The sequence below is a fragment of the Salvelinus namaycush genome, chromosome 35, assembly GCF_016432855.1.
Source record: "Salvelinus namaycush isolate Seneca chromosome 35, SaNama_1.0, whole genome shotgun sequence".
In the NCBI taxonomy this organism is placed as follows: Eukaryota; Metazoa; Chordata; class Actinopteri; order Salmoniformes; family Salmonidae; genus Salvelinus; species Salvelinus namaycush.
The window spans coordinates 26,166,885-26,189,439 of record NC_052341.1 but is presented as its reverse complement, the minus strand read 5'-3'; the positions used below and the strand labels follow the sequence as shown (position 1 = coordinate 26,189,439).

Below are 22,555 nucleotides of genomic sequence, written 5' to 3'. Positions count from 1 at the left end.
ACCGTAACAAGAACAGGAAAGGATTTACAGAGCATGTAATTATTTTATGGGTAGACATTCACCTGGACTTGGGAAAAAGATTTGGTAAAGACATCCATCTGCAAGTTTATGATGTTCTTTTTATGTTTGATAATCCAAGATTCTCCACTAACGAACAGCATGTGATTCATTTGTTTAATTCTTGCTAAATATTACATCTATAAAATGAAATTAGGAACAATATCATTCAATTTTTTTAAAGGTTTGAATTAAATAACTTTACCACATTGAATAATAAGGTCAGTAAGAAAAATAAAGTAATTAAATGAGTTGATACTCTTAAGCTTGTCAAATGTTGGCTATTTGAATGTAAAACTGTGTTTTTGTGTTTATCAGTTTGTGATGTTTTGTGTTCATTTTTAAGGATGTGTAGATTTTTGTAACATTTGAATTTGAATCCTTCATATTTTGTACTGAGTGTACGAAATATTAAGAACACCTTCCTTATATTGGGTTGCACCCAAATCAAGGCAGGAGAGGAAGGTTGTTAAGTCTTCAAACGTCTTGTTAGAGCTCGCGAACCGCTGAATCACCGAATACTGCCCCGCTCTGATTTACATGACTCTGCTCAAAAACCCTGCTCACATCTCGCGTGGCTCTGTCTCTGGCAACCCCTCCCTTCTCGCTCTCTTTCTTCCAGCCTGTCAGTGCCGTAGCTAGTACAGGAGGGTGACAGTCCTCCCCTAAACCCAGCCTGCCGTACCCTGACCGAGGCTTGGAGACCCTTTCCCTCCCGCTCAGCCATGGCTACTACTATCGTTACATCCACACGCTTTACAGATGAATACCAACTCTACGAGGAGCTTGGGAAGTAAGCGACTGTCGCCGTTTGCTAACGTTAGCTTGCTAATGCACAGTGCCTTGCTGTCTGTCTTTCCTACTCCCCACCCCCGTATGCTAACTCGCTCCTTCTTTAGCCAACTAGCTAGCTGCGATAACTTGACCCTATTGTCTTTTGCTGATGTTGACAGAAGGCAGCTAGCTTGCGTGTCGTAGGTTAGGGACAGAGTTTACAATGTATGTATTTAATGCACGTTATGTGTATATGCGATAGCACAACTAGCTAACAAACTAGCTAAAAACGTTAGTGTGTCAACGTCTTGTCTTTTGGTCTGCTGAAAATTGCCAGGCAGGAAGCGTTTGAGCGAAAACACTGACATTCGCTGGCACGGCACGTTGCGTTAGCAGCCTGTTTGACTGTGCTGAATGTTAGCATGTATGATAACTAGCTGTCTGTGGTTGAACAATATTAGGTAATTTGTCTAAACTGCGGTTTTAGCTAGCTGTGTATAAGTCTGCAGCTGATGTGTCGAACATAGATCTATAGTTATAGCCCACAGGCCTCCTCCCAAAGCGAAATTGTTTGCACATTATGTAAAACCCTGCACGCCTTCATACAACAGCCGTAAATATAAATGCCATAAGTAGCATTATAAGCATTATAAGCCTCCTAACACACGCTATGTCGCTGTGGCTTAAAAGTGCAAGGGTGAGCGTGATGCGGTTTTTCAGAATCTCGATGGCTTTTTTTTCTGAGAGAACCGGGACGTTTTATTATTATTATGGGCATCTGTCGGTGGCTCGATCCTCTCGACTCTGATGATGGTTGTTTTCTATTCCTATCTCTTTAGCCCCAGACCCTGGGTATAGTCGCAGTGTCTGGGCGTCTCTCTCTGGCATTCTATTGATCCATGATTGGTTTATCAGTTCACACACCTGGGCCGCGTTGAGTAGTTCAACGTTGTGAAACGTTCAGATAGCAATGTATGTAGAACAGTTGCTTCTCTGACATGTATGCTACTCTTATCATGATCAACATAAACAGTCTAGTCATCTAGGAAGAACAACCAGAGTTGGGCACACTGCCATAAAGGCCCAGACCTCTTGGTACATACTATTATAATATAGCTATAAACATATGCCATTTAGCAGATTTGATCTAAAGGTACTGCGCACATTTCTTATCGGTGGCCCCAGTGGGAATCAAACCCACATCTGGTGGTGTTCATCATTCTATACTAACTGAGCTACCCAGATACTGTAGCACGAACACAGGTAGATGTTGGGCTACAGAGTGGCTGTTTCCAGTGAGAGCTGGGAGAGTAGTTAAACCTGCTTCTGTTTGTCCTCTGATTTAGGTGTGGCCAACCCTCCTGGAGGGCTACTGGCATGGGTCTGCAGGGTTTAACCTGGTTCCAGCTCTGCTCTAACACACCTGTTACATTTAACTAGCTTGTATCCTAATCAAGACTGAGCTGCTGTGTGATCGAGCATGGTTGGCGCAGAAGCATGCTCACCCAGTAGCAGTCCAGGAGAGAGTTGGCCATCCTTGCTCTGTTCTACAGTACCAGTCAAGTTTGGAGACATCTACTCTTTCAAGGGTTTTTCTTAATTTTTTAAAAACGATTTTCTACATTGTAGAATAATAGTAAAAATGTCAACTATGAAATAACACATGGAATCGTGTGGTAACTAAAGTGTTAAACAAATCAAAATATTTGAGATTCTTCAAAGTAGCCACCCTTCGATGACAGCTTTGCACGCTCTTGGCATTCTCTGAAACAACTTAATGAGGAATGCTTTTCCAACAGTCTTGAAGGAGTTACCACAAATGCTGTTCCTTCAATCTGTGGTCCAACTCATCCCAAACCATCTCAATTGGGTTGAGGTCATGTCATTGTGGAGGACAGATCATCTGAAACATCATCTTCACTCTTTCTTGTTCAAATATCCCTTACACAGCCTGGAGGTGTCATTATCCTGTGGAAAAACAAGTGATAGTCACACTAAGTGCAAACCAGATGGGTTGGCGAATTGCTGCAGAATGCTGTGGTAGACATTCTGGTTGTGTGCCTTGAATTCTAAAAAAAAATCACTGACAGTGTCACCAGCAAAGCACCCCCACACCATCATGTGCTTCACGGTGGGAACCACTCATGCAGAGATCATCCATTCACCTACTCTGCGTCTCACAGACATGGTGGTTGGAACCAAAAATCTGAAGACAGATTTCCACCGGTGTAATGTTCATTGCTCATGTTTCTTGGCCTTGGCCCAAGCAAGTTTCTTCTTATTATTGATATCCTTCAGTAGTGGTTTCTTTGTAGCAATTCGACCATGAAGGCCTGATTCACACAGTCTCCTCTGAACAGTTGATATTGAGATGTCTGTTACTTGAACTCTGAAGCATTTATTTGGGCTGCAATTTCTGAGGTACAGTTAACTAATGAACTTATCCTCTGCAGCAGAGGTACCTCAGGTTCTTCCTTTCCTGCGGTGGTCCTCATGAGAGCCAGTTTCATCATAGCGCTTGATGGTTTTTGCGACTGCACTTGAAGAAACTTTCGAAGTTCTTAATTTTCCATCTTGATTGAACTTCATGTCTTAAAGTAATGATGGACTGTTCGTTTCTCTTTGCTTATTTGAGCTGTTCTTGCCATAATATGGACTTAACAAGGTACACCTGTTAATTGAAATGCATTCCAGGTGACTACCTCGTGCACATTCATCTTCTGCACATCGATCACTCCAGTGTTTTAATTGCTAAATTGTAATTATTTAACCACTTTGGCCTATTGCCTTACCTCCCTAATCTTACTTATTTTGCACACACTGTATATAGACTTTTCTATTGTGTTATTGACTGTACGTTTGTTTATTCCATGTTTAACTCTGTGTTTGTCGCACTGCTTTGCTTTATCTTGGCCAGTTCGCAGTTGTAAATGAGAACTTGTTCTCAACTGGCCTCCCTGGTTAAGTAAAGGTGACATAAACATGTTAAAAAGCTGCTTGAGAGAATGCCAAGAGTGTGCAAAGGGTGGCTACTTTTGATGAATTTTCCATTATAAAATATGATTGGATTGAACACTTTTTTTTGGTTACTACATGATTCCTTATGTGCTATTTCATAGTTGATGGCTTCTATTATTCTACAATGTAGAAAATGGTACATTTAAAAAAAAAACTTGAATGAGTAGGTGTCCAAACTTTTGACTGGTACTGTACATACACTAGTACTGGTGTCTAGACTTTCGTGTACACTACAGCCAGTCTGATCCTGGTCTGCACTACTATTGGTTTTCTCTACTAGGCCTACCTAGTAGTTAGTTGATTTATTGACCAATCTAATGCCATTAATTAAACAAAGTCCGCTTGCTCACCAGGGATGTGTTCAGTAGGGAACAAAATAGCAAACTTTGCAACGGGAAACAAAAATGTATTTTCTTATTGGACTAGATCCGATAGTAGCCTACCTTTTTCGGTTCAATCTATTTTGAAAAATTTTCTTGTGCCGACTGAACATGACCTCGGTGTCGTAGAGCTGGATCAGTACCTGATTAGAGGGGAAGGAACAACCAGCGGTGCTGTAGACCTGTATTTGAGAAAGAGAGCTCTGCAATCTGGGTGTCCAACCCTGTTCCGGGAGAGCTACCTTCCTGTATGTTTTCGTTCCAACCCCAGTTGTAACTAACCTGGTTCAGCTTATCAACCAGCTAATTATTAGAATCAGTTGTGCTAGATTAGGGTTGGAGTGAACCTACAGAATGGTAGCTCTCCAGGAACAGGGTTGGAGAGCCTTGCAATACACTGTCAATTTCATTTTTATGGCTCCATGCTGTGTATCAGTGTTGATGGCCAACCCTTCTGTGTGTGTGTGTTGTGTATTTGTTTGTGTGTTTGCCTGGGCATTAGTATACTAAATGTCAAACCCCCCCGACCCAGAACTGATCATTGCTTGCCTTGTTTTCAGGGGAGCGTTCTCAGTGGTGCGCAGATGTGTGAAGAAGTCATCAGGTCAGGAGTTTGCTGCCAAAATTATCAACACCAAGAAACTCTCAGCCAGAGGTAATATACACACACACACACACACACACACACACACACACACACACACACAGAGAGAAAGAGCGGTCAGTGGTAGATTTGTTGGGGGGGGGGGGGGCGATGTTCATCCCTGTGAGCTGTCAGTGATCTGCTGTACAAATTGGTGACTGTCAGAGATGTCTTGAGAGTTGACCACGAGTAGCTAATGTGTCATGTTTGTGTAATCTCTTGTGGCAAATGTTATCATACATTCTAACTTTGATAAAATATTCTGCATACTCAAGATCTTGGTTCTGAGATTGTGTGGGGGGAGGGGTTGGTAGGTTATGTGGTAAATATGTTTACCAAGGAGGCCGAGCTCCACTGTGGGCTGTAGGCATACGGGGCCACGACTTTTCTCAGCATACAGACCTCTCTCTCTCACACACACATAGACAGTGTGTCTGGAGACTGTGTACTGCCTCAGCTCAGAGCTGCCCTCCTCTGCAGTCAACACGCATTCTCGCTCGCCCGCTCTTTTTTTTTTCTGTTCAGTTTGAGCAGTCCTGGCTTTTTGCTTCATACCCGTTTTCTCGATACCCCTCCTGCTCTCTCTCACTTCCTCCCACCCGCCAGTAGCTAGCGGATTGGTCAGTATCGAGGCTAATCCAGTTAGCCCCTGATGAGATATATATTTAGTCTAAGAACCCACGGATCACACACCTCCCTGTTAGCCCCTTCGTTCTCTGTGCGTGTGTGCCTGCGTGTGTGTTAATAGTGTGACATTAGGGAAGGTATTTGGTATTCTGAAACAATCTAGTTTCAGCAATATCTATAGGCTTTTCATGGTAGCAGTCAATTGCTAAGCTTTGCACAGCATTTAAATGTGTATGTGTGTGGGTCAGGATGGGAGGGACTCCGACAGTCTTGCAGTGATCTGTGTCTAGAGACAGAGAGGAATGGTGGAGGGAGATGCAGACAGAGGGTGTAGGGAGGAGGAGGAATAGTGAGAAGGGGAAAATTTGGAGATTAGAGGAATAGCCATAGATGGATGGGTTGTTTAGCAACAAAACCGATGCGTGCGCAACCCTTGGGGGAAAACAGACGGGGTAGGCTTAGAATCAAAGGATTGTTCACACCATGTCAACTATATTTCCTCTCAATGAATATTGGAAATGTGAATACACTTTCACAATGAGCCCTTGTCTCTCAAATACATCATTACAGTTCTTGGTTAGCTAGCTAGTGAATTTGAGCCATATTAGCGTAGACGTGACATGAGTCAAAACAAGACATGTAATCAATAACAAGATACGACGAGCTACCTAAGATTCACCATGTCAGCTTCTTGTCATCGTTGCTAGCTATCTGACCGTCCAGAATCAACACGGAGCCTAGTGCCTTTGCGTTGCACGGCCATTGTTTTTGTGACGACGTCAGGCAACCCGTCTATACGTAGTGTGTACACACCGGTGGCAGTGTGCCTGGTAGGATTTAAGGATTTAAGTGTCGTTTTTAGCACCATTGGGCCTGTTTGACCTAGCGCACTGCCCCATGGGTAATAAGTCTCTTAAAGCTCCGCTAAACACCGTCATAATCTGAGGCGGGCTAGTGTGTGTGTGTGTGTCTTGCCTCTCCTTCTCTCCCTGATGTAACATGGCTATAGGCCCGCCCCCCGGTGGAGCAGATGGCCAATTAGAGAACAGCAGGAAGTGCCAGTAATGAGTTACCCTGCAGCACTCTCTGTCCCATCTACTACCGCCATACACACATGCATTGTGCACGCCCATACATGCACACATCAAGAAATAATCGAATGAATCAGCAAAAGCTGTAGTATGCCGTGCTGAACACGCACCACACATGCAATGGGAAGTTGTGATCCTTTTTCTAGGGCTGGGTGGTAAACTACATACCGTTATTCATTCATTCACAGACCAGATTGGATTTTTACTTTACCGTTTACAATAGTTTTTTAAACTATTTAACTGTTTCATATGTTACATTAAATAATTCACTAATGACTCTAAAAGAGGATTGAGAAGATTGTCGCCAGTAAAAAAAATCAAACTGCTTACAACTGAGGACTGCTAGCTAACACAACAAGTTAACAACTTCTGGAGGGCAAGGCTTGCCAAATGGATCCCAGAAAATTGTCTGACTACCCCTAGTGGCGGAAGTAAGAACTCAAGTTGAAGCAAAAATGCCTTCTGAGGAGAATAATTATTCTGTCAAATAGAGGCATACAAAGACAAAAGAAGAACCTAACGGTGTGTACATTTTAACAAATTAGTGCAGCAAATTAAGACATTTATTGAAATGCTTGAAGTGAATGCTGGAATTGAACAAATAACTATGCAAATGGCAACCATTGGTTCAGTACCAGAGTTTGAGTCGTCTACAAAAGAGGATTTTGATTCCTATGCAATGTTCTACAAATAGGAGTACTTCACTGTCAGTTTTGTCCTATTATTTTTGGTTGAACAGTTTAATGCAGTTAGAATCGAGAGAGCCCATTAACCACTTAGAATTAATTTGTTACCATGCACTACCCATAAAGCATATTTGGAACTGTTTTATTCAGAAACACCAAATGCCGTCAAAAATAAACGCAGTGATGATATTTTGGCAATTACGCCCAGCCCTACCTCTTTTTACAAATGGAGATAATCTATAGCCTACATTGGGAGGAGAAAAAGGAGAGGGGTAATGGGAAAGATGGAAGGGGAGAGAGGCAATCAGGAATGGAAGGAGGCAGAGCAGTGATGGGGGAGGTGGAAGGCTTAAGGAGTAGAGGGAGGCATGGGGGGAGGGGGGGTAGAAAGGTGGGAGAACTGTGTGTTCGGATGTAAGGCTGGTTAGCAGCAGTATAGGAGTGCTGCATTTGTTTGGCTGAAATGTATAATGTGAAGAGCAAGATGGATCGGTGTGTATTGCAGTGTGTTTGTTTGACAGTGTTTCAGATGATGAAATTGCCAGGTCTTGAGTTTAAGATATTCAGTGTTGCAATATCAAATACTCAGATTGAATTAATGCAAATAAGTGCTGTGTTTGTGTGCATGCTCTCCCTCTGTTTTGGAGCCCTGTAGCAGTCACACTTCTGACTCACTCTATGCCGTTGCTAGGTTTACCCCAGATTACCTCTGACCTCTCGCAACCGCCTTGCTAACAGTGCCGACGAGGGGCGGGGGTGTGTGTGTTCCAATTTCATCATGTGTCCCCTGCTCGACAAAGTGCTGTGGCATAGCAATGTCCCACAGCTGGAGCTGCGAGTAACCTCCACAAACATACACACCTGATACAGTCGTGTATATAACGGTCTGTCTCTGTCTCTTTCTCTTTCAAGTGAAATAAGCTTCCCTAACTTAAATTTTAATTTTTTTTGTCTTCTCCTAAGATCACCAGAAGCTGGATCGAGAGGCTCGCATCTGCCGTCTTCTCAAACACTCCAACATAGGTTTGTCGTCTCTGTCTCTATCTCTCTACACTCTTAAAGGTGCTAAAAGTAGAACCATATGGGGTTCTTTGACTTCCCCATAAGATAACATATTTTTGGTACTTGGTAGAACCGTTTGCAGAGTGTTCTACCCCTCTATGAAGGGTTCTACAGAGAACCTTCAGCTTATATTTCATAGTAAACTCTTTATGACAGTACATTACATATAATATAAGGCTGTTCCTTGAAGGCCTAGTTATACCCTAACACAGTGGTCTGAAGCTCCTGCAAGTCACGTCATGCTGGCTTGCAAAGTGATGTGTAATTCCATTTGGACTTCAGCCAAAGTAAGGATATCCAACAATTGGAACTTTTAAATGTAGATTCAGCGATATGATGTAGATGCACAAAGTAAGCAACATTGTGCGTCAATTTCTGCAACGACTGAAAGCGTTGGAACGCGATGAATAACTTCTCCACTTGGTCAGATACTGTGTTTGACTGTGAGAGCGAAGTCTTGCATCTTGCGCATCGCAATAATGTTTCGCTGACTACCTTTAATCACCCGCAACCTGCATTCAGAATGACTGCCAGAGAGGGCAGATTGATTACTGAGACTACTTAAATCATCTAAACTGGAACAACTGTCTCAGTAACGGGTTTAATAATTAAAACGGCTAACAGATTGGATTAGAAAAATCTGTTATTTATCTTTGTGTATCATAAGATGACTCAACTTGTACATGCAAAAGAAAAGATATTGAAAGAAAAAATTCTGAAAATCAACCTGCAATAGAGCATGCTGGGTAATATGATAATGCATGTGGTTTTGAGTGTATTACTCAATTCAGAGTATGGATGTTACCCGTTAATCCGTTAGTCACTGAAAACACATTTGACCTGTCATGCTTATCAGTCTATATATTCATTTGCATAATTTTGTGGAATAAAATTGCTGCTTGTGAATTTTTGAAACCGGCTTTTATAAGCCTAGTCATTGCGCAACCAATAACAATTCTAAATGCAATCGTGTGTTAACGTTGGTGGCCACCATTTTTTAAAAGGAGCTATTTTTATTTCTCAATCTCTGCTCGTAATTAAGGCACGCCTCCCATTCGCCATATGGGTGTATAGGCTATAGCCTGCCTACCGTTGACTATCAGCGTGTCACCCACCACTTTACAATGTGAACTTGAGGCAGTATAATTGTTTGAAACGTGAACGGTTTACTTTACTTCAGATAATGAGGCATGTCTTACCTTTGCTTCAGAGTAGCCTGGCCAAAATCCAACCATAGAAATGTGGAGGCAACTATTTTATAAAGACTTCCTCTAGCCGTTAACCAGCGTTTCTCTCCTGTTCTATTGGTTTTCATATCAACTTTCTTTCGTTGTCCAGAAGCCAAAGGCACAATCCTTGTCATATTAGCAACACATCCCAGTTGCTGCTATTAGATTCCCCGTCTTTAGAAGTTTCTAACAGAGATTTATCTCTCACAACTGCTCGCATTAGGTGTGCTGTTTAGAACCGTGTATAACTCGAATTGCATTTTTGCAAATAGTTGAAAATTACGTTTTATTGGTTGCTTCATTACAGGAGTTGCATGTTCAATAATAGGCTATAGCCTTTTGACTAAGATTGTTGCGTGTTTCCAATAAGCTCTTAATGAAAAATGTCCGGTCCTTGTATGCATGCATAGTATCAGAGAGGAAGAGGCAAAGCGAGAGGTTTCATTCTCGCCAAAATAAGCCCAATGCGTTTCTATGGGCTTAAGCTTGTCGCCTGCCTTCGCACCTTGTGACAACTCCCATTGTTAGTGGGGAAACATAAGCATCTCGTCATTATATACAGATCTCTGTTGATCATTTTACTGTTTGGAAAATTTTTGTTTGTTGACCGCTTAATTAGGGTCAGTTAGACGGCAGCAAAATGTACCAAAATTTGCATCCCTAATTCAGAGTAAAAATGAGTTACACTCAACTCTGGTTATTCACACCAATACTGGGGTTCTCTAACATCACGCAGTCACCTGAGTGTTAAATTAACTCCTGAATCAACACTAGACACGTTACACTGATAAACTGTTGGTAACACTGGCCAATTTGTAGTGTACCAAACAATACACTGCTGGGTCACTCAGACTCCCTTCTATTCTCCTACTCTCTGCTCAATAAAATCACAGAAAATATTTAAAGATGGATATCATGGCAAAGATATCAACTTTGCCAGTACTGTATATGTAAAATGATTAGCAGAGTACCAGATATATATATATATATATATATATATATATACCCATAACATTGGTACAGTTTAAAACATTCACACACCTATCGTTTTAAACTTAGCAGATTACTTTACCTCCCTGTTTAAACTTTAATATCAGGAGTTTAACACTAATGCTTAAGCACTATAAAAAAAACGGATTCAGAAGGTTTTTATGTAGAACCTCTTTCTTGCCTTCCAAATAATACTTCTTGCCTTTCCAAGAATCATCAAATAACCCTTTCTTCCAAAAACTGTTTTTCGGATGAAAAAGGGTCTTGGTACAAACTAAAAACAAATGGTTCTATATAGTGCCAAATAAGGGTTCTTGGCTTGTGACCATAGCGGAACCCTTTTTGATGCCATATGGATTTTTTTTAAAGGTTTTATAAAGAACCATGCTCATAAAGTTCTAAATGGAACCTGTATGGTGCTATAAAGAACCATAAAAAAAAAAAAGAATCTATATGGCACCAAAAAAGGGTTCCGCTTTAGTTACAACACTTACTTAGTCAAACGACCTCAATTGACCCAAGACCATACGTGAGTTTTTCACAAGACACCATCACATAGTCATATGCAATGCATTCGTAAAGTATACAGACCCCTTACCCTTTTCCACATTTTGTTACGTTACAGCCTTATTCTAAAATGTATTTTATAATTTTTTATCTACACAACCCATAATGAGAAAGCGAAACAGGTTTTTAGAAATGTTTGCAAGTGTATTAAACTGAAATACCGTATTTACATAAGTATACAGACCCTTTGCTCTGAGACTCGAAATTGAGCTCAGGTGTATCCTGTTTCCATTGATCATCCTTGATGTTTCTACAACTTGATTGGAGTCCACCTGTAGTAAATTCAATTGATTGGACATGATTTGGAAAGACACACCTGTCTATTTAAGGTCCCACCGTTGACCGTGGATGTCAAAGCAAAAATCAAGCCATGGGGTCGAAGGAATTGTCCGTAGAGCTCCGAGACAGGATTGTGTCTGCATAGATCTGGGGAAGGGTACCAATATAATTTCTGCAGGTTGAACACCGTGGCCTCCAGCATTCTTAAATGGAAGAAGTTTGGAACCACCAAGACTCTACCTAGAGCCTGCCACCCGTCCAAACTGAGCAATCTGGGGTAGAAGGGCCTTGGTCAGGGAGGTGACCAAGAACCCGATGGCCTCTGACAGAGCTCCAGAGTTCCTCTGTGGCGATGGGAGAACCTTCCAGAAGGACATCCATCTCCGAAGCACTCTGTCAATCAGCCCTTTATGGTAGGGTGACCAACACGGAAGCCACTCTTTAGCCCGCTTGGATTTTTGCCAAAAGGAATCTAAAGGACTCTGACCACGAGAAAAAATAATTTCTGGTCTGATGAAACCAAGATTGAACTCTTTGGCCTGAATGCCAAGCGTCATGTCTGGAGGAAACCAGGCACCGTTCATCACCTGGCCAATACCATCCCTACGATGAAGCATGGTGAAGCATCATGCTGTGGGGATGTTTTTCAGCGGCAGGGACTGGGGGACTAGTCAGGATCGAGGGAAAGATGAACGGAGCAAAGTACAGAGATCCTTGATGAAAACCTGCTCCAGAGCGCTCAGGACCTCAGACTGGGCGACGGTTCTACTTCTAACAGGACAACAACCCTAAGCACACAGCCAAGACAATGCAGGAGTGGCTTTGGGACAAGTCTCTAAATGTCCTGAGCGGCCCAGCCCGAGCCCGGACTTGAACCCCATCGAAAATCTCTTCGGAGACCTGAAAATAGCTGTGCAGTGACGCTCCCCATCCAACCTGACAGAGCTTGAGAGGATTTGCAGAGAAGAATGGGAGAAACTCCCCAAATACTGGTGTGCCAAGCTTGTCGCGTTATTCCCAAGAAGACTTGAGGCTGTAATCGCTGCCGAAGGTGCTTCAACAAAGTACTGAGTAAAGGGTCTGAATACTTATGTAAATGTGATAAAGGCTGTAACGTAAAACAAATATGGAAAAAGTAAAGGTATTTTCGAAAGCACTATGTAATTGCTTAACAGTTTAGTTATACAAGAATGACTGTCACTCACGGTTGCACAAAAAGAGCTGTGCACAAACCACGGCCCAAAATATTCTGAGTCACCGCCCCTACATTTGAATTATCAGTAAAATAACCCAAACATTTTTTTCTAACTGCGAATAACCGTTGAAGGGCTTTTCGTTATGTATAATACACATCGCACCGATTGACAGTCTGACGTTCATTCGCTTGCTGACAACACGGTGTGATTAAGGGACCACCCGCCAGTTGGCGACTGACAGCCGTCATTTTCACCCGTGTGAGTTTCCCTTTTGCAAGGGTGGAGACTTCGTTTTTGCCTGAACTCTCAATTTCTAAGTCGTATGAACACAAGTTAATCAGGCTGCTGACCAAATTACAATATTTTACTTCTTTGCAGTTGAAAAAGGGTTCTCTTTTTTTGTTGTTGTGGTAATTCAAATGTAGGGGCGGTGACTAAGAATATTTTGGGCCGTGGTTTGTGCACAGCTCTTTTTGTGCAACCGTGAGTGAGAGTCATTCCAGTTTAACTAATCTGTTATGCTATTACATACACTGCAGAACCTTATCCCTCTGCAAAGAACCCTTTGGAACCCTTTTTTCTAAGTGTGTCTGTCAATCTGTATGTCTGAGTGTATATCTCTCTGTCTGGATGTCAGTCTCTGTATTTGTTTGTCTACTGGTTTTATTTTCAGTAATCGATTTGAGGATAATAATTATTATTGAAATCAGTTTGGGGGGGGGGGGGGGGATGACCAGGAGGAGAGAACAAAGGATGTAGAGGAAGTGAAAATATGAGAGCGGGATGAGGCCATACCAATGAGTCAATGACAATTTTGTGCTGTATTCTTCAGTTGTGTCCCTCTAATATGTCTCCCTCTACCTTCTTTCTGCCTCTTTTTTTCCCTTTTTTTCCCAGTGTCCCAGATTGCTCTGCCCCTCAGGCATGGTCTCCTTCCTTTTCTCACACTCTCCCTTTTCGTTCAAATTGTTTTATACTTCTCCCTCTCTCTCACCCTCTCCTCTCATTTGGCCCGTGCTTCTATAAACTTTGGATAAAGAGAGTGGGACAGATAGAGGAGACGCGGGGATAGTGATATGTACTGTACTTGCTGCAGGGCCGACCTGCTTCTTATTGCACAGCAAATGTACCTTTTACATCACCTTGAACCCTTACAAACCATACAGTAGGTCAGATTTAGAATCACAAACTGAGCCCTAGCCTGTAATATTCCACTTTTAAATCTCACAATTCTTTCTCTCCCTCTTCTCCACCCTCTCTCCCTTTCTTTCTCTAGTGAGACTACATGACAGTATCTCGGAGGAAGGCTTTCACTACCTTGTCTTTGACCTGTGAGTATAACACACGCGCACATTTCAGGCTTGTGAATGAGCTTTATTATGTATGATAACAATCATGTTCTCTCTCTCTTTCAGGGTGACGGGAGGAGAGTTGTTTGAAGACATCGTTGCTAGGGAGTACTACAGCGAGGCTGATGCCAGGTGGGCAATCCCTATTTACTGTTACCATGGTTACTGTGCCGCACAGCGCGGGTCAAAACCGTGGGAGAGTGGCGTGATTTCATGTGGCGCGCGCACACACACAGACTGACTGACTGGGTTTCCTTGTATTCATGTCTGCTGCATTGTCATGTCTTGTTATCCCTCTCTCCTCCCTCTTCCTATATATCCTATAACCCTTTCTCTTCTTCCCCTCTCATCTCTCCCTCTTTCCCTTTGTTTCCTTCCTATCTCTACTCCCTCTCTTCCCTCCCTCTCACTCTCTTCTCCTCAATCTTGCTGTTAGGTGATGCTCTTTGTTGCATTAAGGGAAGTGTCCATGAAATAATTTAATTAGTGCTGACCAGGGCTTTAGACACACACACTCTACAAGCCACATGGGGTCAGCAACACCCCCTTCCCAAGACTGATTTGACCTTTCACTTCTGAGCCTCACAACCAGCAGACTGTCTTAACTGTATTTTTGCTAGCTGGCTTATCCATTTGGGGTACTTGGGAAGTCTCAAAAGAACATAGGCCAAGTTGGTCAAATGCTTATAAGGGGGTACTCCAGGCATAGCAAAATGTGATATGGGTACAGTAACGGGGGGGAAAAAGGTTAAAAGCCACTATTGTAATACTGTCTCACTACTTTGTTTCTTCCTTTGTCAGACCTGTTGAGCTTTCTGTACAAACCAGGCATGTGTTTAGTGATGAAAGGATGACTGATTTTCTCCTTTTCTCACGCTCAACCCCCTTCTCTCCCTTTCCTCTCCAGTCAGTGTATCAACCAGATCTTGGAGAGTGTCCAACATATCCACCAGCATGACATCGTCCACAGGGACCTCAAGGTGTGTGTGTGTTTCTGTGGTTTGCGTGTGTGTTGCTATAACTACCACACACATGTGGCCATGGCAACGCACTGCTCTCATCTCCCTCTTTATCCCTCTCGCGCTCTCTCTTTTTACTCGCTCCCCTCCCTCTCACAAAGGCCCACTCTCTCTCTGTTTACCTCTCTAGCCCTCATCTTTTCTCACTGCCTCTTTTTTCACTCTCTCTTCTGCACTAGGGATATGCACATTTAAAATGAAATTGGGTTTTGGTAATATTAAGAAGAAAATCCTTAACAAAATTACATTCACAGTGCCGTTATCACAAAACTCCCACTAACAGGTCCCCATCATCATAAAGGGAAAATAAAATGTAAAAAATACCTAATGCGATAATGCTGTAATGTTATTTTAATTTTTTTGCTACTTTATTAACTGGAGCTGTAATGCAGGGAGAGAAGCAAGTCATGCAGGGAGCGGGGTAGGGACAGTGTGTATCTGAGGGACAAGGGGAGCAGGGAGGGGGAGAGACAGCAACCAAGTCCACTCGCACTGGTAGACTAACTTATTGCTAGTTATTTATCTCATCTTGTTACATAGTGCCTGTCTTGACTGCATCAAACCGAGAGAAGCTAGCTAACGTCAGCTTCCGACCTACTGTTAATATCAACAACTTCATTCAGATGATTAAGTAGCAGCCTACCTGTTGGCTCTTAGTGTTGTAGCTTGTCCTTCTCAGTTAACTTTTAGTTCTGTCATTATAATTCCATCTTCCATTTATTAGCCTAGATATCGCCTAATAACTTGCCACACCGAGGCACTAGCTCTGACTGTAGCTTAGTGCTGGGTTAATGACTTGTGATTGGATGACAGCAAGCGCCACTCGTGAAAAGCAAGCGCAGCAGCATAAATTATAATGTTCTCTCTGCGTGAAGAGTGATAGAAACCATCTGCATTGTGAATTCACTGTGCTGGGAGAGTGAGTGCAACCTTGTGGTGTACTCCAATTTTGAGTTTTTATTAGATTTTTTTTTCTCCCCCTCCCCCCTTTCTGCCATTTGGCAGTACGTTCAACTGCAGACCACACGTAACCACGCCAGCCCAAGACTTCCACATCTGGTTAATCAGCTTCTTGGCAAAGGATAAATGCTCACTAACAAAGATGTAAACAACCGGCCTCACAACCGCAGTCCACATGTAGGCGAGCATTTTGCTGATGTCAAAGTTGTGATCAGAGTGCCCCATGGTGGGGTTATGGTATGGGCAGGCATAAGTTATGGACAACCAACACAATGCACAGAAATACCATGAGATCCTGAGGCATATTGTGAAGCACATTTAATTTAATTTTTTCCTTTTTAAAGGTCTGTATGCCCAGTTGTGAAATCCAAAGATTTGGGCCTAATTAATTTATTTCACTTGATTGATTTCCTCATATGAACTTTAACTCAGTAAAATCAATTAAATTGTTGCATGTTGCCTTTATATTTTTGTTCAGTGTGTGTGTATATATATATATGACATAGCTTGAATCGCTCTACCGAGGTTAGCTGTATTACCTATTGTGTGCTGTCTGCTTCGTTGGCCTTTTTTCCTGAGTGGGCTTTTACTGCAGTCCTTTACACACACACACACACACACACACACACACACACACACACACACACACACACACACACACACACACACACACACACATGCGCATGCAGTCTGCAGTGCTGTCTAAATGACTCTCAAGTGGTTTCCATGGCTACCACCATATGTCAATATATGGCTGCAGAGATAATTGTAGGAGAGCTGGAGACCCACACACTGTCAAATGTGGACAATTCCAAAACGGCTTAAAGGAAAAATCCACTCAAAGGGCAAATATTTTTTTTGCTGGTGTCAAAACGCACGTTAGTTTACAATTTCATCAGGCGGGGTGGAAGTATTTGTCCTTAAAAACATAATTTCAGGGCAGCACTGATAGTAATACTTATCACTAAAACCAGTTTTTGGTTAGTCTTAACGCAGTTGGTTATGGCATGGATTTTGACAACGGAAAAGCAGCCTATCCAGCCGTGACGCACACTGCCCATGTGTGCATGAAACAAGAGTAGCCTAAAGTGCTTTTGGTGCATGTATACTTCGTATTTAGAAACATAAAAACACATGTTTTCCCATTGTTTTATTGAATTAAAAAACCAAGCATAGCCTCCCCTCTCAATGAAGGCTTCTTTATTTGTCGGCCGAATGCAATCGCGAAGTAGTCAAGACTGTCGATAAACAGTTTGACTCCTGAGACCGCTTGGAAATAGATCTTCATCACCAAAGCTTTATTAAAATATCAAGTTTGAGGGGAGTACAACGAGCTGACATTCCTTTTTTATCTATGTATTGTAGGCAGGCCCACATTATTTTAGGCATCCAGGTTACATTTTTTGATGTGCAAGATGTAGACTACGTGTCCATGTCCACCATGAAACGAGAGATGAGAACCTGAATACCGGTGAACCTTGTATTTAGAAGTTATCTGTAACCTGTACTAAAAAATTGCTTGTTTTCATATGTTAAACACCCAAGACCTGCCCTAGGCCTACTATAGCAAAGGCTGGTTCAACAGCAATGTGTCTTTTTACATGTTTTAATTTTTTTTTAATGTATGTATTTTTTTTAACTGATTGCTTGTTTTTCGTTTAATTTTATTACAATCAAACTTAGAATGATTCACCTTCATGGCGACAACGTCCGTGGCACGCTTGCAATGCCATTTCTGGAGATGTGTGAATGTGATCTGATCTGATAAAAATGGTTCCATTCTCCCTTTCTCTTTTATATTGGATATTTGTCCAGCTACTGTAAAAAATGTGGATGTGCGTAAAACCCTTCATAGTCTGTCTTAAAATGTATCCTCGTGGGTATATAGTAATGGTGCCTGTAAGTGTGACACAGCCTATTTTAAAACAAGTTGTTGTGTTAAGAATTGTTTTTACATTTAACCTTTATTTAACTAGGCAAGTCAGTGAAGAACAAATTCTTATTTACAATGATGGACTACAGGGCAACAGTGGGTTAACTGCCTTGTTCAGGGGCAGAATGACAGATTTTTACCTTGTCAGCTCGGGGATTCGATCCAGCAACATTTCGGTTACTGGCCCAACGTTCTAAGTAATTGCATGGCTTCAATTGCATTCACACTGATATAGGGGCCTACTGTAAATTGCATCATGGCTGAGAACGAATCATTTGAATCAAATTTGGGGCGGCAGGTAGCCTAGTGGTTATGTGGACTGCAAATGTTCAAGTTAACGTATTTAGCAGAGATGGGTCTACATTTTGTTATTTCGTTTCTATAAGCCATTTGACAAACTTACAGACTAACATTGGAGTTGATTCTAAGGCAATACATAAAATACCGTAAATATACAATTTGAAGCAAACACATATTTCGCCATGGAGCACGTTCTGATTGGCCAGTGAGGGCTAAGCCACGACTTGTTTGTTCATGTAAACCCAGCCCTTTCACGCTAATGCTAGCAAGTGCCAATGGTGGAAAAAGTACCCAATTGTGATGCTTGAGTAAAAGTATTTGGAGGGAGAGAATCTCTCTCATATATCTCAAAAGTATAAATCACTTCAAATTCCTTTATCAAGCAAAGCATATCGCACCATTTTATTGTTTAAAACATTTCCGGATAAGCAGGGGCACACTCCAACACTGACAAATGCATTTGTGTTTAGGGAGTCTGCCAGATCAGATGCAGTAGAGATGACCAGGGATGTTCTCTTGATAAGTGTGTGAATTGGACCTTTTTTCTGTCGTGCTAAGCATTCCAAATGTAACAAGTACTTTTGGGTGTCAAGGAAAATATATGGAGTAAAAAGTACTTTATTTTCTTTAGGAATGTAGTGAAGTAAAATGTGTAAAAAAAAAAAAATGGTAAAGTACAGATACCCCCCCCCCCCCCCCCAAAAAAAACGCCTCAGTAAAAATACCCTAAAGTACTTTACACCACTGACAAGTGTGCCGATTTTCATTGTGGTTGTGAAAATAGCACATATTTCTTACACACCCCTGAACGTATAGCGCTACCGCCTGCGCTTAGAATTACCATTGCGTTAGTTTTGGGGCTCTATTTAACAAACTTATCTTGGTATTTTGTTCATTAGTCCACTGTTGATACAGTCCAAAAATGTTTTGCATGTCGGCAGTGAAGTTTTAAAAATATTGGACTTTCAAGAAGCAAAGTGTCACCGGCCTCATGTAAAATACAGGGGTCAGCAAGCCGCGTCTCTTCAACATCCCCCTTGCGGTTCCCTTGCTATTTATATACTGAACATAAAATATTAACGCAACTTGTAAAGTGTTGGTCCCAATATCCCCGAAATGTACCATACGAACACAAACCTATTTCTCTCTAGTTTGTGCACAAATTTGTTTACATCCCTGTTAGTGATCTTTTCTCATTTGCCAAGATAATCTATCCACTTGACCAGGTGTGGCATATCAAGAATTTGATTAAACAGCATGGTCATTATACATTTACATTTAAGTCATTTAGCAGACGCTCTTATCCAGAGCGACTTACAAATTGGTGCATTCACCTTATGATATCCGTGTTATACAGATGCACCTTGTGCTGGGGACAATAAAAGGCCACTCTAAAATGAGCAGTTTTGTCACACAACACAATGCCACAGATGTCTCAAGTTTTTAGGGAGTGTGCTATTGGCATGCTGACTGCATTCATGTCCACCAAAGCTGTTGCCAGAGAATTGAATGTTCATTTCTCTACCATAAGCTGCCTCCAACGTTGTTTTAGAGAATTTGGCAGTCCGTTCTACCGGCCTCACAACCGCAGACCACGCGTAACCACGCCAGCCAAAGACAGCCAGATTATTGGCAAAGGATAAATGCTCACTAAAAAAGATGTACACATATGTCCACAACATTTGAAAAGCGCTTAGTTCATATGGAATGTTTTTGATATCTTTTATTTCAGCATGTGAAACATGGGACAAGTTGCATTTTATATTTTTGTTCAGTGTAGTTAAAGCAATATAATAAACATTGATGACAATCAAACCTTCTGTTTCCATTATAATACTTGTATGTGTTTCGTTATTCAATTTCTTGCTGAGCGGTATCTGCATATTTCAATTAATCACTGCAGAACAATATTTCCTTTTTTGGTATTTTTTTTTTTTTTAATCAATGTATGTTCACAAGATTCAATTCTCCCTGCAACTTCACCAGTCAGATGCTACAACTGCTCTGTGACCCTGAATGCCAGATTTCGTGGTAATGCGATCCGACTGATATCCGTGGTGCTAAATATCATATATTGCCACTTGCACGTGCAAAGGACAAATGTCTTGTGTGGCAACCTCAACACTTGTCGCTTCCAGTCATAACGTTTCAGACCCCTGACCTAGTACAATGTATGGCATTATTTAGGTAGCTACATAAGATAATCACAAACTTAATACTCCTCTCCTTCCTTCATTTCTCTCTTTACTCTCCTTTTATTCTCTCCCAACTGAATTCAATATTTTGACAGGATATGGATGTATAAATGTTGGCAAAGCCGAAGAGTTCGAAGCACTTTAGTTTTTACATATAGGCAAATGCATCTCTGTCCCTCTCCATATCTCTTTCTATCTCCACCCCTTCAGCCTGAGAACCTATTGCTGGCCAGTAAGATGAAGGGAGCAGCGGTGAAGTTGGCAGACTTTGGCCTGGCCATTGAGGTGCAGGGAGACCAACAGGCATGGTTCGGTAAGACCACGCGCACACACTCTTTATGGACAGTTTTTTTGTCATAAACACACACTGAGTGTACCAAACATTATGAACACTTTCCATGACATAGACTGCCCAGATGAAAGCTATGATCCCTTATTGATTTCACTTTTTAAATCTAATTCATTAAATGTAGGGGAGGAGACAGGTTAAAGAAGGATTTTTAAGCCTCGAGACAATTGAGACGTGGATTGTGTGCCATTCAGAGGGTGAATGGGCAAGACAAAAGATTGAAGTGCCTTTGAACGGAGTATGGTAGTAGGTGCCAGACCCACCGGTTTGTGTCAAGAACTGCTGCTGTGTTTTTTTTCCACGTAGAGTCCATGCCCCGTGTGTATCAAGAATGGTCCACCACCCAAAGGACATCCAACCAACTTGACACAACTGTGGGAAGCATTGGAGTCAATATGTGCAAGCATCCCTGTGGAACGCTTTCGACACCTTGTAGAGTCCATGCCCTGACGAATTGAGGCTGTTCTGAAGGCAAAGGGAGGGGTGGGTACATTTTGAGTAACCTTCATCAGACCTAAATCTTCAACATCTGTTTTTTTTCTGCCTGGCAGGTTTCGCGGGTACCCCTGGCTACCTGTCTCCTGAGGTCCTGAGGAAGGACCCCTATGGCAAGCCTGTGGACATATGGGCCTGTGGTGAGCCTTTAACCTCTAACTGTAGGTGAAAAACAAATAGACGTGTTTGCTGACAACGTCACGAAAATGAGGCGCGCACATCGATGGGGCCTGAAGCCTGCTTTTTGATTCTGAACAGATACTGTAGCTAGCAACAATGACAAGAATCTGCCACGTGGGGAATCGTAGGTGGTTCGTTAAAGCTAGTTTTATCATGTTATTGATACAATGTCTTGTTTTGAGGTGTTTTGACTGATTTTCATGTCAATACTAATATGGCAAAAAAAATCGCTAGCTAACCAACAACTGTAATGATGTATTTGCGACAAGTGCTCGTTGTGCAACTATGTTTTCAATAAACATTTGGAGACTAAATAGAAGTTACACGTTAAGTCTAAGCCATTCCTGTCTGTTTTGCCCCATAGTTACGCACGCGTCTGAAGCTGGGCTATGGTGCAGAGATCATACATCTTACACCAGGGTTTACAGAAAATCTAACCGCTCTCTTTCTGTCTCTTTCTCTCGGTCTCTCTCAACCTCTCCAGGTGTTATTCTGTATATCTTGTTGGTTGGCTATCCTCCATTCTGGGATGAAGACCAACACAAACTCTACCAGCAGATCAAGGCTGGGGCCTATGATGTGAGTCGGTGTGTTTGTGTAGGGCACAGTGTAGAGGTTGACTGGACAGCTGGTGAATTTTTAATAGTGTCCGATTGAGAGCTGCACCCCAGCTATTGATCCTGTCAGCCTCCTGACGCATTGCAGAGGGGTGTGTGTGTGTGTGCGAGGGGGTATCCTCTCCTTGTCTCTAGTATCCGGTTACACAGTTAATGAAGACTGGTTCTGAGATTTAACATGGCAGACATTCATATACACACAAATGTCATGCGTCTGTTAGCGTCCTGAATTATAGGAAGACATTGTTTACATGATATGAAACATGAAGAAGTACATTGTGTTACGTACATAATGCAAATGATGGTCTCTGTATATCTGTTCCTCTTCCTGCCTCTCTCTCTCCATATATATCTATCTCGCTCTCTCTAGTTTCCCTCTCCCGAATGGGACACTGTGACTCCAGAGGCTAAGAACCTGATTAACCAGATGTTGACTATTAATCCTTCCAAGAGAATCACTGCTGATCAGGCTCTCAAACACCCATGGATCTGCGTAAGTACACACACACACACACACACACACACACCTGTATATGGCAACACAAAATCACACACACCT

General features: G+C 42.0%; 1 protein-coding gene across 10 annotated transcripts in view; it reads left to right on the top strand.

The window, feature by feature from the left end:
• Window positions 1-675: 675 nt before the first annotated feature.
• The window catches only part of LOC120030077 (calcium/calmodulin-dependent protein kinase type II subunit gamma-like), a 37,911-nt gene continuing 16,031 nt past the window's right edge, over window positions 676-22,555 (top strand). For all 10 annotated transcript variants that reach the window (XM_038975408.1, XM_038975403.1, XM_038975406.1 and 7 more), the window contains exons 1-10: window positions 676-850; window positions 4,790-4,884; window positions 8,240-8,299; window positions 13,876-13,930; window positions 14,015-14,080; window positions 14,856-14,928; window positions 20,566-20,668; window positions 21,256-21,339; window positions 21,864-21,958; window positions 22,367-22,489. In XM_038975408.1, coding sequence (XP_038831336.1) covers window positions 783-850; window positions 4,790-4,884; window positions 8,240-8,299; window positions 13,876-13,930; window positions 14,015-14,080; window positions 14,856-14,928; window positions 20,566-20,668; window positions 21,256-21,339; window positions 21,864-21,958; window positions 22,367-22,489 — 822 coding nt within the window. In that variant the 5' untranslated portion in view covers window positions 676-782. The remainder of the gene's footprint in view (window positions 851-4,789; window positions 4,885-8,239; window positions 8,300-13,875; window positions 13,931-14,014; window positions 14,081-14,855; window positions 14,929-20,565; window positions 20,669-21,255; window positions 21,340-21,863; window positions 21,959-22,366; window positions 22,490-22,555) is intronic.